Source organism: Elgaria multicarinata, chromosome 17 (assembly GCF_023053635.1).
Source record: "Elgaria multicarinata webbii isolate HBS135686 ecotype San Diego chromosome 17, rElgMul1.1.pri, whole genome shotgun sequence".
In the NCBI taxonomy this organism is placed as follows: Eukaryota; Metazoa; Chordata; class Lepidosauria; order Squamata; family Anguidae; genus Elgaria; species Elgaria multicarinata.
In genome coordinates, this window is record NC_086187.1 from 11,696,767 (window position 1) to 11,710,866 (window position 14,100).

Consider the following 14,100-nt stretch of genomic DNA (forward strand, 5'->3'; position numbering starts at 1 on the left):
ATGGGAATTCTGCAAGCTGCCTGCCTGTCACGAGAATTCATGGAATCCTATTCCAATTCATTTGGGATTCGGAGACTTTGCATAGTTTTAACCAGTATGAAGAGTCCGTTCTCTCCCCTCTGGAAGCTGAAGAGGCCCAGACTATGTCATCAAAATCCCAGAAATGAGCTCATCAAGCATGTTGAAGGCTGGGGCATAAACAGCCCCAGGTTTGCATGTCATGCAGAACACTGATGCTTCACGGGGCCTCAATTCTCCTACTTTCCCCAGGGCTTAGCTGGCACATTTGAGAAGGGACTTACTCCAGTAAGATGCTATTCATATCCTGGTTGAAGAACTTGTGTTTGCCTTCACCCTCTGCAGCTCTGGCAGCCTAATTGATAAATGGACAACAGCCGTTAGTGACAAACAGAGATACAGAAAATGAAGCCCATTTAAAAAAAAAAAAAGAGAAGAGAGGGGAGGGAAGTGGGGGAAGCAGAGTCAATAAATTCTACAAAAGTCACAGCCCAGTATCACCCACATAACTGGCATCCTCAGGAAAAGAGCTCTGCTGGATCAGACCAGAGATCCATCCAATCCAACATCTGATTTCCAATAGTGGCCAGCTGGAGGCCTTCAGGGGTCTGCAACAAGCTGGGCATGAAGGTAATAGCTCTATTGTACTGTTACACACACACACACACACACACACACACTTACTTACTTCTGGGTTTGAACATGGTGGCTGTATTTAGCTATCATGGCCAGTTGCGGCTGACAGAGCCATCTGCCATGAAAATGCCTCATCCCATTTTAAAGCCATCTGAGCCAGTAGCAATCATATCGCGAGGCAGCAAATGCATAAATGATCTGTTGTATGAAGTACTGACAACCAGTTTCATTGTGTTCTAGAATTATGGGAGGAAGGGAGAGTAACCATCTCTCTCTCTCTCTCCACACCACCCCTCGAATTCTGAGGTTCACACGAAGAGTGATGCTGCTTACGTAGCCAAAACAGCGCCACCCCCCCACAAGAGGGACGTTATCAGCTGACTTGGGGGAAAACCCGAGTTCACACAAGCACACACACACACACACACACACACACACAATCATACAAGAGTGACTAGAGTTGGGAGATCCGGGTTCTAGTCCCCACTCGGCCATGGAAGCTCACTCCGTGACTTTGGGCCAGATACACTCTCAGCCCAGCCTACCTCGCAGGGTTGTTGTTGTGAGGATAAACGGAGAGGAGGAGAATTATGTACACGGCCTTGGGTTCCTTGGAGGAAAAAAGGCGGAACATATATATATATATTGTAGGTAAGGGAGGTGAAAAACAATAACCCCTTAGTCCAACAAGTTCTTCACTTCTACCAGCTAGGCATCTCTGAATCTTACGGAAAAGCAGACACAGAGTTCAAGATGCCCACAGATCTAACAGAAATAAAGCCCGCATCATGCGACCGCATTCCATCACAACTGCCTGCTTGTGTGGATGGTCTAGGAAGATGCCGAGCCTTCCTGTGAGAGGCAAGACTTTCCACATCCAGTAGGAATTGCAGTACCTGAGTCAGTTCCTCAATACGCTTCTCCAGGGGCCCTGGAAGTCCGTCGGGAAGGGAGAGGGGTTGCTTGATGTCCTGCTCCAGGCCCATGGCAAGGGGGTCGCTTCCGTCCTCCATGTCGTGGAAAGGGCTTTCTTCCGGAGACTCGTTGAGAAGCTGCTCCAGGTCAAGGTCAGTCAAGGAGTCCATGGCTGTGGCTGCTTGTAGCAGTTCGTTGTCACTGGTGTGGCCGAAGAGGGAGAGGATAGGGTCGGGCACGGTCTCCACTTCCCGTGGAGGTGGGGTTTCAGTCAGGGAGGGAACGGCCAGTTTTGGTTCATCATCCCTCTTCTTCTGAGCATCCTTTTCCTTTTGGAATTTCTTCAGCATCTCCTTGACACTCAGGGCCCCCGAGTATTTCTTCTTCTTTTTCTCCTTGCTTGCATTCAGGGCTGTGAAACTGTTGAAACAGGGAATTAGACCTCACCACAGAGGAAATTAAGCTCTCCAGTCATTTGACCACCAAGAGCCTAATTGGACTATATGCCGTCATATGAACAAAGTAAGCCCAAGCCAAACAAAACTGCATCTCCCCTCTGCCCCCTCAGTCTCAGAGCTGGGATAGACGTGGAGTTCCAGAAGGTTTTCTGTTTCCCATTTTTTGTGTTTAAAGTTAACATTTGAAGTTGCAAATCACAGAAGATCACAGAGGCTACTTCTGCCATTTGGGGAAAAAAAGACGGAATTTGTGATTTTTAAAATGGCAGAAATTATAAATAGCTGCTGTGATGTTCCGTAAGTTGCCACTTTAGACGCAGTACTGATCATGTGAGTGAGTCCCTTGTGTAAGTCAGGAGGGCTGACTGATGGATGGTCTGGACTGGCTCCAAGGCTAAAGAATGTCTCACCAACTCATCTATTATTATCCGTAGCATTTATTTCGGGAACATGCAAAATTGTTTATAATCATAATCTCCCTCCCTCCCAGGAGACAGATCAAGGATGGAGATCAGAGATTTGATTCATACCACCCACCATGAGGAATTGCTGGCTGAACTTAGTGGGTTTGCCCTTTCAACAACCCGTTTAATACAAATGGCAAATTCTTACCCAGTTTTGGGAAACTTAGATTTTTTAGATTTCTTTTCTTTGTCATAAGAATCATCTTTCTTCTTCTTCTTCATCTTCTCACCTCCTTCTTTCAATTTCCGTTTCTGGAAATTAAATGATTACATTATAATTATGGTTCTCGCAGATCACCTTAGACAATACTAAATGCTTTCATAAAGAGAAACAGGTTGATGCCTGCAGGCGTACAGTCTAAAATCCACAAAGAAGGTTATTGTCCAGTTCAGGCACGCAATACCACTCTTGCTAACAAGCCATTCATTTCTCTGTCATGGGAATTTACGAAGCGTCTCATAATTTAAGGATCAATCACCCCACCATTAAACAGGGCTGCAAAAACACTTTCAAAAACAAGTCTGGAGACATGGCTCAGGATGCTGAGAATGAAAGAAGGATTCACCATCACTTTCCAAATCCAATGAAATCACGCATGGAGTGCCACTATAAACCATCATGGGTTAATTAATGAAAAAGCATCCAGAGTATCTTAATCCCAGACCTTAGGAGATTTCTTCTTTTTCTCTTTGATGAAGTCATCCTCAGATTCCGAAGCTTGGCGGAACTGTAGGGTCCCAGAGTTGATGTAAAAGCCTCCGTACTTGGTTGTTAGAGATGCTGGAACAAGCTCATCATACTGGAAACAAAACAGAGATCTGTCAGCATTCTTGCATTGCTCTCTTCTTCCGGAACTGGAGTGTGGAAGCCCAACAAAGCTACATGCTCACATCCCCAGCAAATCGACTCAGAAAAACACACCATATTCTTATTACATGCACACTACTTTTCAGCCCTGGTTAGGCCTCATCTTGAGTATTGCGTCCAGTTCTGGGCACCACACTTCAAGAAGGATGCAGACAAGCTGGAGCATGTTCAGAGGAGGGCAACCAGGATGATCAGGGGTCTGGAAACAAAGCCCTATGAAGAGAGACTGAAAGAACTGGGCATGTTTAGCCTGGAGAAGAGAAGATTGAGGAGCGACATGAGAGCACTCTTCAAATACTTCAACGGTTGTCACACAGAGGAGGGCCAGGATCTCTTCTCGATTCTCCCAGAGTGCAGCACACGGAATAATGGGCTCAAGTTACAGGAAGCCAGATTCCGGCTGGACATCAGGAAAAACTTCCCGACTGTTAGAGCAGTACGACAATGGAACCAGTTACCAAGGGAGGTTGTGGGATCTCTCACACTAGAGGCCTTCAAGAGGCAGCTGGACAATCATCTGTCAGGGATGCTTTAGGGTGGATTCCTGCACTGAGCAGGGGGTTGGACTTGGTGGCCTTGTAGGCCCCTTCCAACTCTACTATTCTATGATTCTACTATGCAGTAATAAACATCTGCAACAGCTGTGCTTTCTCTCCCTCACCTCTAATAAGCTTCTCTCTGACAAAGATGCTTTAGTCTATATGCACTTTCCCTTTCCCCTCCCCTTTCATTTTGGCTGCAATAGTTTCCACCACCAAGCCTGTTTTTATATACAGTGACTATGTCCAAGTTCACGTTGAAGCTTAATTATGGGAAGAAGATGAAGAAAAAAGCTTCAAGCATGTATTCAGATTGTCTTAACGCAGGCCTGGGTGTCTTCTAGACCAGGTCTGGGCAAAAGGGGGATCTATTTGTAGATCTCTGGCTGATTTGCTGTAGATTAGGAATGGAGTTCTTACTGCTAATTGTTCAAGAACAGAAACAATAAAACAATTGCCCCCCCTCCCTTCCCCAAAATTCTGAAATGAAGAAAGCTTGGAGGAAAACCGGGCGTGGAATTGTGAGTGAAAGGATAGAGAGCTCAGTTCTAGCGCTCAAAACAAATCCCTGGTTTGAACATGTGCCCAAACACACCCTGTTCCTTAATTCTAAGTGTCAGCCTATCTCTCCAGCCACTGTTTGGCACCAGGGTCCAGTTTGCAGACCCTGGAGTTCCAGGAAAAAACTAAATCTTACAAGCCTGGTCTGCTCACGCCTGCTCTGGATTGTGGCAGGAAACAAGCAGTTGTTTGGGCCTGTGTGGCACTGACAATCTAGGCAAGTATTGCCTGGTAAGGAACTAGCTCAAATGCCAGCTGCTAGCCTGGAGAAACAAGATAGCTGTGGAACCTGGAGCCACTGCCACCAGACTAGGGCCATAGCTAGACCTAAGGTTTATCCCTGGATCGTCCAGAGGTCAAACCTGTTCATCTAGGTGACACACAGGGGATCCAGTGCTCAGGCAGGGGCGAACCCAGGATAAACCTTAGGTCTAGCTGTGGCCTAGGTCTCTAGTCCCTACCAGCATCCAAAGTTGCTGAGGCAGAGAACTCCATCACCTGGCCTGGAGCTTTATGGTTAGTAGTTAGAGCCCTCCATGCACTACTCACTGCTTCAGAATTATCAATGAAAGAATCGGATTCATCGTATCCATATCCCATATCTATCAAATCTTGAACACGATCTTTCCTGCGCTTCTTTCCACCCTGAAATGAGAGAGACATGCTAAGACATTACTGCTGCAAAGCAAGGAAGCAAGCTATAACATACTCCATTGCTAAATCCACCACCCACAGAATCTCCTTCTGGTGCTAAGGACTGATGTACATGCTTGGAAATGAAATTCAGGATACCATCGTCAACACAAATCTTCATTTTTCAGACTATTTTCCTACAGGACAGTTCAAGTGCATTCCGGAGCTGGAGACACTGATATAAAACTGTCGGTTTCACAACTTAAGCTATGAAATTGACAAGGTATTCTCTTCATTACCTACCACCAAGAAAGTCTCTAATCAGAGATGGCCAGCAATACATTGGTGGGAGAGCCAGTATGGTGTAGTGTGCTGCACTCGCCTTGCGAAGACTTGAGGTTAAATCCCTGCTCTGCCATGCAGCTCATTGGCTGTCCTTGGGCAAGACACCCTCTCACTAATCAACATCACTGAGTAGATGGGAGGATAAAAGGAGACAGATCTACGTAAGCCTGAATTACTTGGAAGAAAAGCGAGACAAATATGGGAAATACATGAACTAGGGTACCATGTGGCCAAGAGGACTGAACTAGGAATGAGGAGATCCCAGATTTAAATTTCATCTCTGCCATGAACTCACTAGGGAGCCTGAGACAAATGGCTTTTTCAGCCTCATAATGCAAGGAAGATAATACTAATACTAAAACTTCCCTGCAAAGTCATTGTAAGGACTGCAAGGTAACATGTGTGAAAAACATTTAGGGTAAGATTTTAGAAATAGTTGTAATTTACCATCATCAACCAAAACAAACCCCTTTAGAGACAACCAGATATTACTGGTGGGAAAGGAGTAGTACTGTTGATGATTTCATCTTCCTTGGTCGTGTCCGTAGAAGATAAAGGCTATGATATTATCTTCATCTGATACACTGCAATAAAATTAATCCCTTTGGAGTACCACCAGCGATAATTTGAAGCATGCAGTCTGGACAGGTTTACTTATTTAAATATTTTTACTCTGCCCTTCAAAAAGCCTTCCAGAACTAGAAGCGTTACAACACCCATGGCCATTGATTGTGTATAAAGCACTAGAATGCCAATATGATATAGCAATGAAGAGTGCTGGACTAGAACTTGGGAGATGCTGGCTGATATCCCCATTCAGTTGAGGAAAAAGAGGAGAAAAGCACTACGAAAAGGCTATAAGAAAAAGAGGCTACTAGCTCTGGTGCTAAGAAATGTCAAAAGAAATTTCTCCATTTTTATCCGAAATATAAAAATTTAAAAATGTTCAAAACAACTTTCAATCAAACTTGTACAACGCTCAATGTTTCGGATCCGGAGATCCTTCGTCAGGAGCTGTACAACGAGATAAATTGCCTTTTGATGTAATTATAAATTTAAAACCTTCTAGATATTTTTTTACAAAACTGCAGTCGTGTTCATTCTGTTTCCATTCTGACTGCTGATGGAAACAGAACGCACGACTGCGGTTTTGTAAAAAATATCTAGGTTTTAAATTTATAATTACTTCAAAAGGCAATTTATTTCATTGTACAGCTCCTGACGAAGAATCTCCGGATCCAAAACGTTGAGTATTGTACAAGTTTGATCGAAAGATGTTTTGAACATTTTTAAATTTCGGATAAAAATAAAGAAATTTCTTTTGACATTTCTTAGCACCAGAGCTAGTAGCCTCTTTTTCTGATATCCCCATTCAGCCATAAAATGCACAAGGTGACCTCGGGCTAGTTATTATCTCTAAGCTTAGCCAACCTAATAGGGTAGTTATGAAGGCAAAATGGGTGGAGGAGAACCATGTTCTGCCCTGAGGTCTTTAAATGGAGGAGTGGGATAAAAAACGTAAACAAGAACATTCCCTACACACTGGTGCTATACATATGACTCCCCATGCGTAGTCTCCTTACAACTACTAATTACTAATATAGTGCTAGGTTGCGCATACAGTCCTAATATGAGGAAACCCTGGTGTTAAACGCATTTCAGGTTTTGACAGCATTTCTATGAAGATTAAAATTAAGACTTTGACTGGTGAGCAGTCATAATAGAGAAGCATACGTATTTCTCTTCAAATTTCCTAGCAAGCGCCTCTGCTTTGTGCCTCTCCTTTTCGTCATCATTGAAGGGATCAGCAAGGTCTTTTTTCTGTAGAAAAAGGGGGAAAAAGTGAAGAATGACAAAATGGAGGCTTGCTACACTATTTCATGAAGAAGCTACTTCTGGAGACGCCATCAGCCAGGAGAGAGGCTTCTGTGAGTTGGTAATTGCTTTATGCGCTTGATTTCATCCCTTGCCACTATGAAGGGCCAAAGGAATTTACTCTCTTTGTACTCGAGTATGAATTCAGGCAGTTTGTCTTTCCTTATAGGGCATGGCTTGGCTCACTTGTGTTGGTCATCTGGCTATGGGCTAGGCCCCTCCAATGCTGGGCACCTTGTTCGTTGCTGTTCTCTTCTTGAGGGATATCATGCAGACTCTAGTAAAAAGCTTGATGCATGTAAAAAGAAAAAGCAACCAAGGGTTGCTGGGTGGTCACACACACACACTATGACAGCAGAGGGAAGCCATCAGTTGAGGCATGCTTGATCCCTCTTCCTGAAAGAACTCCTCAACTAGTGTGAATTGCTCTGTGGTGCAAAGGCAAGAAGGAAAGGCACCCTGGCCCCAGTCACAGGCCAGAGGACCATAGACTTCTGGGAGGTTTCACCCTCTCCCCCAACTAGGAAAGAACATCAGCAAGGGGGGAAAGTCCAGCCCGCAAACATTGATCTCCCTCTATTTCCCTCCCCCTTGTTTTTAATCTTTTGCACTTAAGCATGTAAGAAGAGCCCTGCTGGATCAGACCAAAGGTCCATCTAGTCCAGCACTCTGTTCACACAGGGGCCAAACAGCTGTCGACGAGGAACCCACAAGCGGGACATGGGTACAACAGCAACCGACCACCCATGTTCCCCAGCAACTGGTGCATATAGGCGTACTGCCTTGAAGCTCAAGAGCAGGCCCAAGTCATTATTTTGATTCATGGATCAGGTTTAGTTTATGTATGTTATGTGAAACTAGTAGTAACTGGCATTGTAAGCAAACCTTTGGGTATTCTTTAGCACTACACACAGATGCAGAGGCCAACAGTCTCTGACTCCATTCACAGCTCAAATACTAATACTAGGTGTTCTTCAACAATGTCCTGCCACAGTTCCCTTCTCTCCAATGACAGAAGGAAGTCAGATCTCAAGAGCTTTGTTATGGATAGCTGAAGAATGCACATTAGAAAAGAAAAAGGAAAGAAACCCACATACCTTTTCGCCTATGGAACTGCTTTTCCCTTTCCCACGTGTATTCTTCAGCAGTTCTGGGTAAAAGAATTCTGGGCAGCGCTTGTGATCTGGCTCAAAAAGGGTGAGGGCAATGCGAACCGCGGCAGCAGCAGGTTCAGATTCCTGGGGGTGCTCTGCTCCTGTGACGTCCTCCCGGCGAGGTTTTTTCAGTAAAGTGGTACTCAGTGGGCCTGACAGAGAGGTGAGCTGTACCCTGTGGGGTTCCGTCATGGCTATACGCTTACGTCGTAGATGCTCTCATGGCATGATTTCCATCAGTCTAGGCCAAAGGCTACACAGGCATATATATGGGGGCATCACCATTAGTACACACACAAAACCAGATGTCAAAACGCAGAAATCGATACACAGCTGCTGGGTTTGGAAAAACAAAAACCAAAGATCTCTGGTTTATCATCCCATAGCAGCAACTTTATGGGTTAACTTGTGGCCCTTAAAGTTACGGCCTTTACGCAGTCCGACTTTGCTTCAAGCAGAAAACGCAGAAGAAAGAACTTTCTGAGCAGAGCAACTTTTACAGAATCAGTTCCAACGTGACTTTGGCCATAAAGGTCAGTCTGGGCTATCTCACCTTGCATTAGAGCATTTCCCACGTTGGGGGATGGCATGATGCAAACACATTTGTTCTGGCTTTCTGCTGGACCCAAATACAAGTCTGCTACTGTTCAGACCCAAATTAATCCAGTTCCAAGGCATGCAGGCAGTGTTCCCGGAACTTCCTTCCAAAGGTGTTTCTCTATCTCTCTACCTAAAACAGAAAACCAGAAAGCTCCAGCCAACAAAACGAAACAGCTCAGTAACTCCCCATCACCACATACACAAGTTATTGCAATAGCAGCACAGATTGTGGATCATACCTGTTTTCAAATACAAATGAGCCTGGAGGTTCTACCGAAGTAGTGACTATACATCATAACTGGAAGAGAACTCAGGATGCCCAATAAAATACTTTTCCCCACACAATGCTCAGTGATGGAACTCACAGTGATGGGACGCGGCGACTATTACCAGCACAAATGACTTCAGAAAGGAGTTAAACCAGGGGTATGGAAACTCTGGTCTGCAGACTGGATGGGATCCACAGCCCACTCTTTTGTACTGCAATTAGGCATGCATACAGCCACCTACTGGTACCAATGGAAGCCAAAGTGCTGTATGGAGGGTGTGTGTGTGAGAGTGGGGTGGCCTCCCCACTTCAGCTTTGGCCTTGTCTACTACTGGCAAGCAGTCCTTGGAAGGTTGGCTGCAATGGAATATGGTCCTTGGGTTGAAAAGATTTTCCAACCTGAGTTCGACTGATAGAGAGCATGCATACTATGTATTATTCCTTTAAGAGTCAGGAATGGAAGCTCTGTTTTCAGAGAAACTATTCCAGTCCTTACCAGTGGCTGGGGCCAAACATCAATGGACTACTGTCGCTATCATACCCTTCTTGAGTACCAGCTTTGGAAATGAGAGCACTGAGGTACATGAGCTTTTGTCTGGGACCCAGCAAGGCAATTCCTACCTTTAGCAGTGATTAGCAGACTCAGTATGTGACACACAATGGCCAACATACATTCTGTGACCAGAATGTGATATACTGAATTGCTTGATGAAACGTTTTAATTTTAGCTCTTGAATAGCAGCTCATGCTAATAGATGATGAGCAAAATTATTATGCAAAGTATTGAGATGTTCTATTCTTGGGAGAAAACTTGCAAACTGAAAATCCTTCAAATACTGTTGACATGAGAGATGAATGGTAACAGCTCGGATGAGAAACTGCCCAGATAAAAATATCTGCAAATGGAGCCTTGCCGCTGAAACATTGTGTTTACAACAGAGCAGTCACATATCGTTTTGTTTCCCAAGGCACACCAAGGGAGAGGCACACAAACAACATGGCTGGGGGTGTAAATCTGTGTGAGTTAATTCCTCGGAGAGTAGCTGCTGCAAAACAATAAACCTCTGAGGGACAAGTAACAGACGCTATTAGACTTGAGAGAGCTGGGTTCAAGTTCCTGCTCAATTATGAAGTTTATCGGGTGACCTTGGGCTGTTCTTTGACCTCTGCTAGGCTTATAACTCAGTGGTAGAGTGCATGATTGGCTTGCAAATTTCTTCCGTGGCCTTATTTGGAATTACTGGAGACCCCTTTTTGAAACCTTGGGGAGCTGCTGCCAGCCAGCATAGATAGCGCTGAGGAAGATCAACCAGTGGTCTGGCTCTGTATAAGGCAGCTTCCTATATTCCTCTTTCATCCCCAAGTGATAGCATGTACTCCTCAAACCCCTTGGTTTTCAGTACCACCTACATACTGATTACACCCAACTCTACTATTCTATCCCAGAATTTTCTCCCTTTGCCCAATTTCACATTTCTAAGTGCCTCCCTGATATTTCTTCTTGAATGCTTCACCATTGTTTCAATCTCAACATGCCCAAGCTCTCCTCTCCTCGTCCACTGACCACATAATGAAGCTTTGGCTTTTTCTTTGACTCCTCTTTCTCCTTTGCCCACCATATTCAGCCCGCTGGCAAATCACTTTCTCTCTCCCCCCTCAGGAACAGCCAAGCACCTCATCAGTGTGATCATTTCACTCTAAATACTGAAATTCTCTCTTCTCTTGATCTCCCACTGCCTCAAACTGGGTACCACTCTGCTACCAAAATCTACTACGCATTACCTGACCATTCATATATAATTGAAATAATTGCACATTCTTCTCATTTATGTGTGCTTCAATTTCTCTTTCCCCTTTTTTTCTCTTTCGTTGGTTTATAGATTGCAAGAACCTTTGAGTGGGACTTGACAAATCTTTAGCATTTTAGTCTTTTAGCTCTGCTATTTAAAACCTGTATTTTAAATCTTTTTAGCTTTTAATTTTTGTGAACTGCACAGAAACCTTTGGTTATTGGGTGTTATAGAAACTTAATAAATAAATGGCATGCCCATAGATGGTGCTATATAATTAAAACTACAACTACTATACTCTGTTTTGACTGGGTCAGGAATCTGAATGTCAAAACAAATCCTATCCTATTTCCAATCAGTGCAACTGCATGAAATCGGAATTAACTCTGTGTGATCTGACAGCACTGGCACCTCAGAGTCAGCATTCTCCTGCTTTATTCAGTCTCATTTCAGTTTCCAGAGAATTAATGGATTGCATGCTTCTGGTCCCCATGACAACAGCAGGTCATTCTTACTTCACATCTTTCTGGCATTTAACTATTTCCCCCTTGGTTTCAGCAAGGTTTGCTATGACATTGCTTGAGAACCCGCGCTCAAAGAAGAAGGTAGAAAACGTGCTGTGGTGTACTGGTTGAAAGAGAGGGAGCTGGGATGTCCCTGGTGCAGTGCTAAATTCACAAGGTGGCCTTAGGCCAAGGCACGCTTCAAGCCTCAGCCCTGCCTGCAATATAGAGATAAAAGCGGTGACTCACATTATACGCTTAGAAAGATTCCTGGAGTAGCACACGTGATGTGCTTTGAACGCTCAAGAAGCACCAGTCATGTAAGCACTAAGTAGTACGGAATATATCGATTGCCTTGCTGGATCAGCACAAGGATCAGCATTGTTTCCCACAGTGCCATCAAGTGCTCTGGTTGCTTTCCCCCGCACTCGGGACCCTGGGTACAGAACTTCCATTGTGCCCTCCTGCCTAAAAGAAACCCATAAACCTGAAAGAAGAACCGCCTGGACAAACCATCAGACCAAGTTCTACTTAACACAGAGATGGGGAACTTCCAGGGCACAATCCAGCCACCTGAGGTCCCAAGAAGACCCTAGCCCACTTTCCCAACCAAGGATTATTCAGTAGTTCCTCAGTTTTTGTGCTGTTTCTCCCCATTCTACTACTAAGTTTTTGTTGCTGGCAATAAGAGCTTTAAACTACAATTTGTGTGTTTGTTTTTTGTAATTTGGGCCACACCCCTTTGGCCTTTAGCCCCACCCACCAGTGCTCCCCCCTCCAGCTTCTCAGAAACTGAATTCAGCCCTCAAGCTGAAAGAGGTTCAACACACCATGTTGGACAGCAGCCAACCAGATAACTCCAGGATGGCCTCCAGGAAAGGCAATGACAACCCACAGACACACACACACACACCTGCCCGCATTCCTTTCATCTCTCCACAACAGCCCTCCCACAACCTGGTGCCCTCCAGATGGTTGCTCATGGCCATGATGGTTGGGAATTACGTGGGAGTTTCAGTCCCCAACACATCTGGAAAGCACCAGATCGGGGAGGTCTGTTCTACAACATCTTAGCATCGGGAAGTACACTACTACTGCAGCTGGAGGTTCCATTTAGCATCGGGAGGTACACCACTACTGCAGCTGGAGGTTCCATTTAGCATCGGGAGGTACACCACTACTGCAGCTGGAGGTTCCATTTAGCATCGGGAGGTACACCACTACTGCAGCTGGAGGTTCCATTTAGCATCGGGAGGTACACCACTACTGCAGCTGGAGGTTCCATTTAGCATCGGGAGGTACACCACTACTGCAGCTGGAGGTTCCATTTAGCATCGGGAGGTACACCACTACTGCAGCTGGAGGTTCCATTTAGCATCGGGAGGTACACCACTACTGCAGCTGGAGGTTCCATTTAGCATCGGGAGGTACACCACTACTGCAGCTGGAGGCTCCATTTAGCATCGGGAGGTACACCACTACTGCAGGTGGAGGTTCCATTTAGCATCGGGAGGTACACCACTACTGCAGCTGGAGGCTCCATTTAACCAATGTGACTAGTAGTCATTGGTTAGCCTCCCCCACCACCCACAACATAAAAACATAAGAAGGGCCCTGTTGGATCAGGCTGAGGGTTCATCTGGTCCAGCACTCCGGTCACACTGTGGACCAGGGACCCAGAAGCAGGACACGGTGCAACAGCACCCCTCCACCCATGTTCCCCAGCAACTGGTGTATACAACCTTACTGCCTCTATTCCCCCCTCTAATTCAGCCTTCCCCAACCTGGTGCCCCCCTGATGGGTTGGACTACAACCCATCAGGAGGGCTGAGGATGCTGGGAGATGTAGTCCAACACATCAGAAAGGCTGTTGTGAAGAGGCTGCAGGAACACTCCCCTTCCCCCTCTTTTTCTCCTCAGCCTTCAGGCACAGCCGCATCCAGCCCGCGCACCGAGCCACAAAGAAGCGCACGCTGAAATTCAGGGCTGCCCGTCCAAGGCCTGAGCAGAAGCCTCCCTCCACCCCCACGCCCGTTTTCCCGGCCCGTTATGAAGGGCAGAAAGGCAAGCCCAGCCTTGGGCCTGTGATGGTTCCTAGCCGGCGAGGCGCCGAGGAAGGCCCCGTTGCCCCTGGTTACGAGGGAGGCGCTTCAGGGCGCCTGGGGAGGTTTGTCCCTTCTCCCGCCCTCTACCCCAATAACGCTCACCGGCCTCTTCATCCCTTCGGCTAGCGCGGCCTCGGGCTCGCCTCAAAACACGCTCTTCTTTGCCCCAGCTATTAATACCGCCAACAAGCGCCGCCGCCGCCGCCGGATCCAATTCCCCCCTCTCAGCTTCCCCCGTCACGTGCAAGGGGAGAGAGAGAGAGATAGAGAGAGGAAAAAAACAGAGGGAAGGAAGTAAATCGACCCCGGCTGCGGCCTAGGCCCGCGTCACGTGACGCCAACGGAACCTTCACGCGCCCCGCTTTCTC

General features: G+C 46.0%; 1 protein-coding gene across 3 annotated transcripts in view; it reads right to left on the bottom strand.

Annotated features, from left to right (window-relative positions):
* UBN1 (ubinuclein 1) overlaps nucleotides 1-13,978 on the bottom strand; it is a 34,037-nt gene extending 20,059 nt beyond the window's left edge. The window contains exons 1-9 of one of the 3 annotated variants that reach the window (XM_063142935.1): nucleotides 13,835-13,978; nucleotides 9,020-9,196; nucleotides 8,410-8,719; nucleotides 7,172-7,258; nucleotides 5,009-5,104; nucleotides 3,157-3,291; nucleotides 2,640-2,743; nucleotides 1,551-1,989; nucleotides 303-373 (exon numbers count right to left, since the gene is read on the bottom strand). In XM_063142935.1, the coding sequence (XP_062999005.1) occupies nucleotides 303-373; nucleotides 1,551-1,989; nucleotides 2,640-2,743; nucleotides 3,157-3,291; nucleotides 5,009-5,104; nucleotides 7,172-7,258; nucleotides 8,410-8,658 (1,181 nt within the window). In that variant the 5' untranslated portion in view covers nucleotides 8,659-8,719; nucleotides 9,020-9,196; nucleotides 13,835-13,978. Of the gene's footprint in view, nucleotides 1-302; nucleotides 374-1,550; nucleotides 1,990-2,639; nucleotides 2,744-3,156; nucleotides 3,292-5,008; nucleotides 5,105-7,171; nucleotides 7,259-8,409; nucleotides 9,197-13,834 lie in introns of all 3 variants that reach the window. The other 2 variants (XM_063142934.1, XM_063142936.1) reach the window with 2 other exon arrangements.
* Between the last annotated feature and the right edge of the window lie 122 nt (nucleotides 13,979-14,100).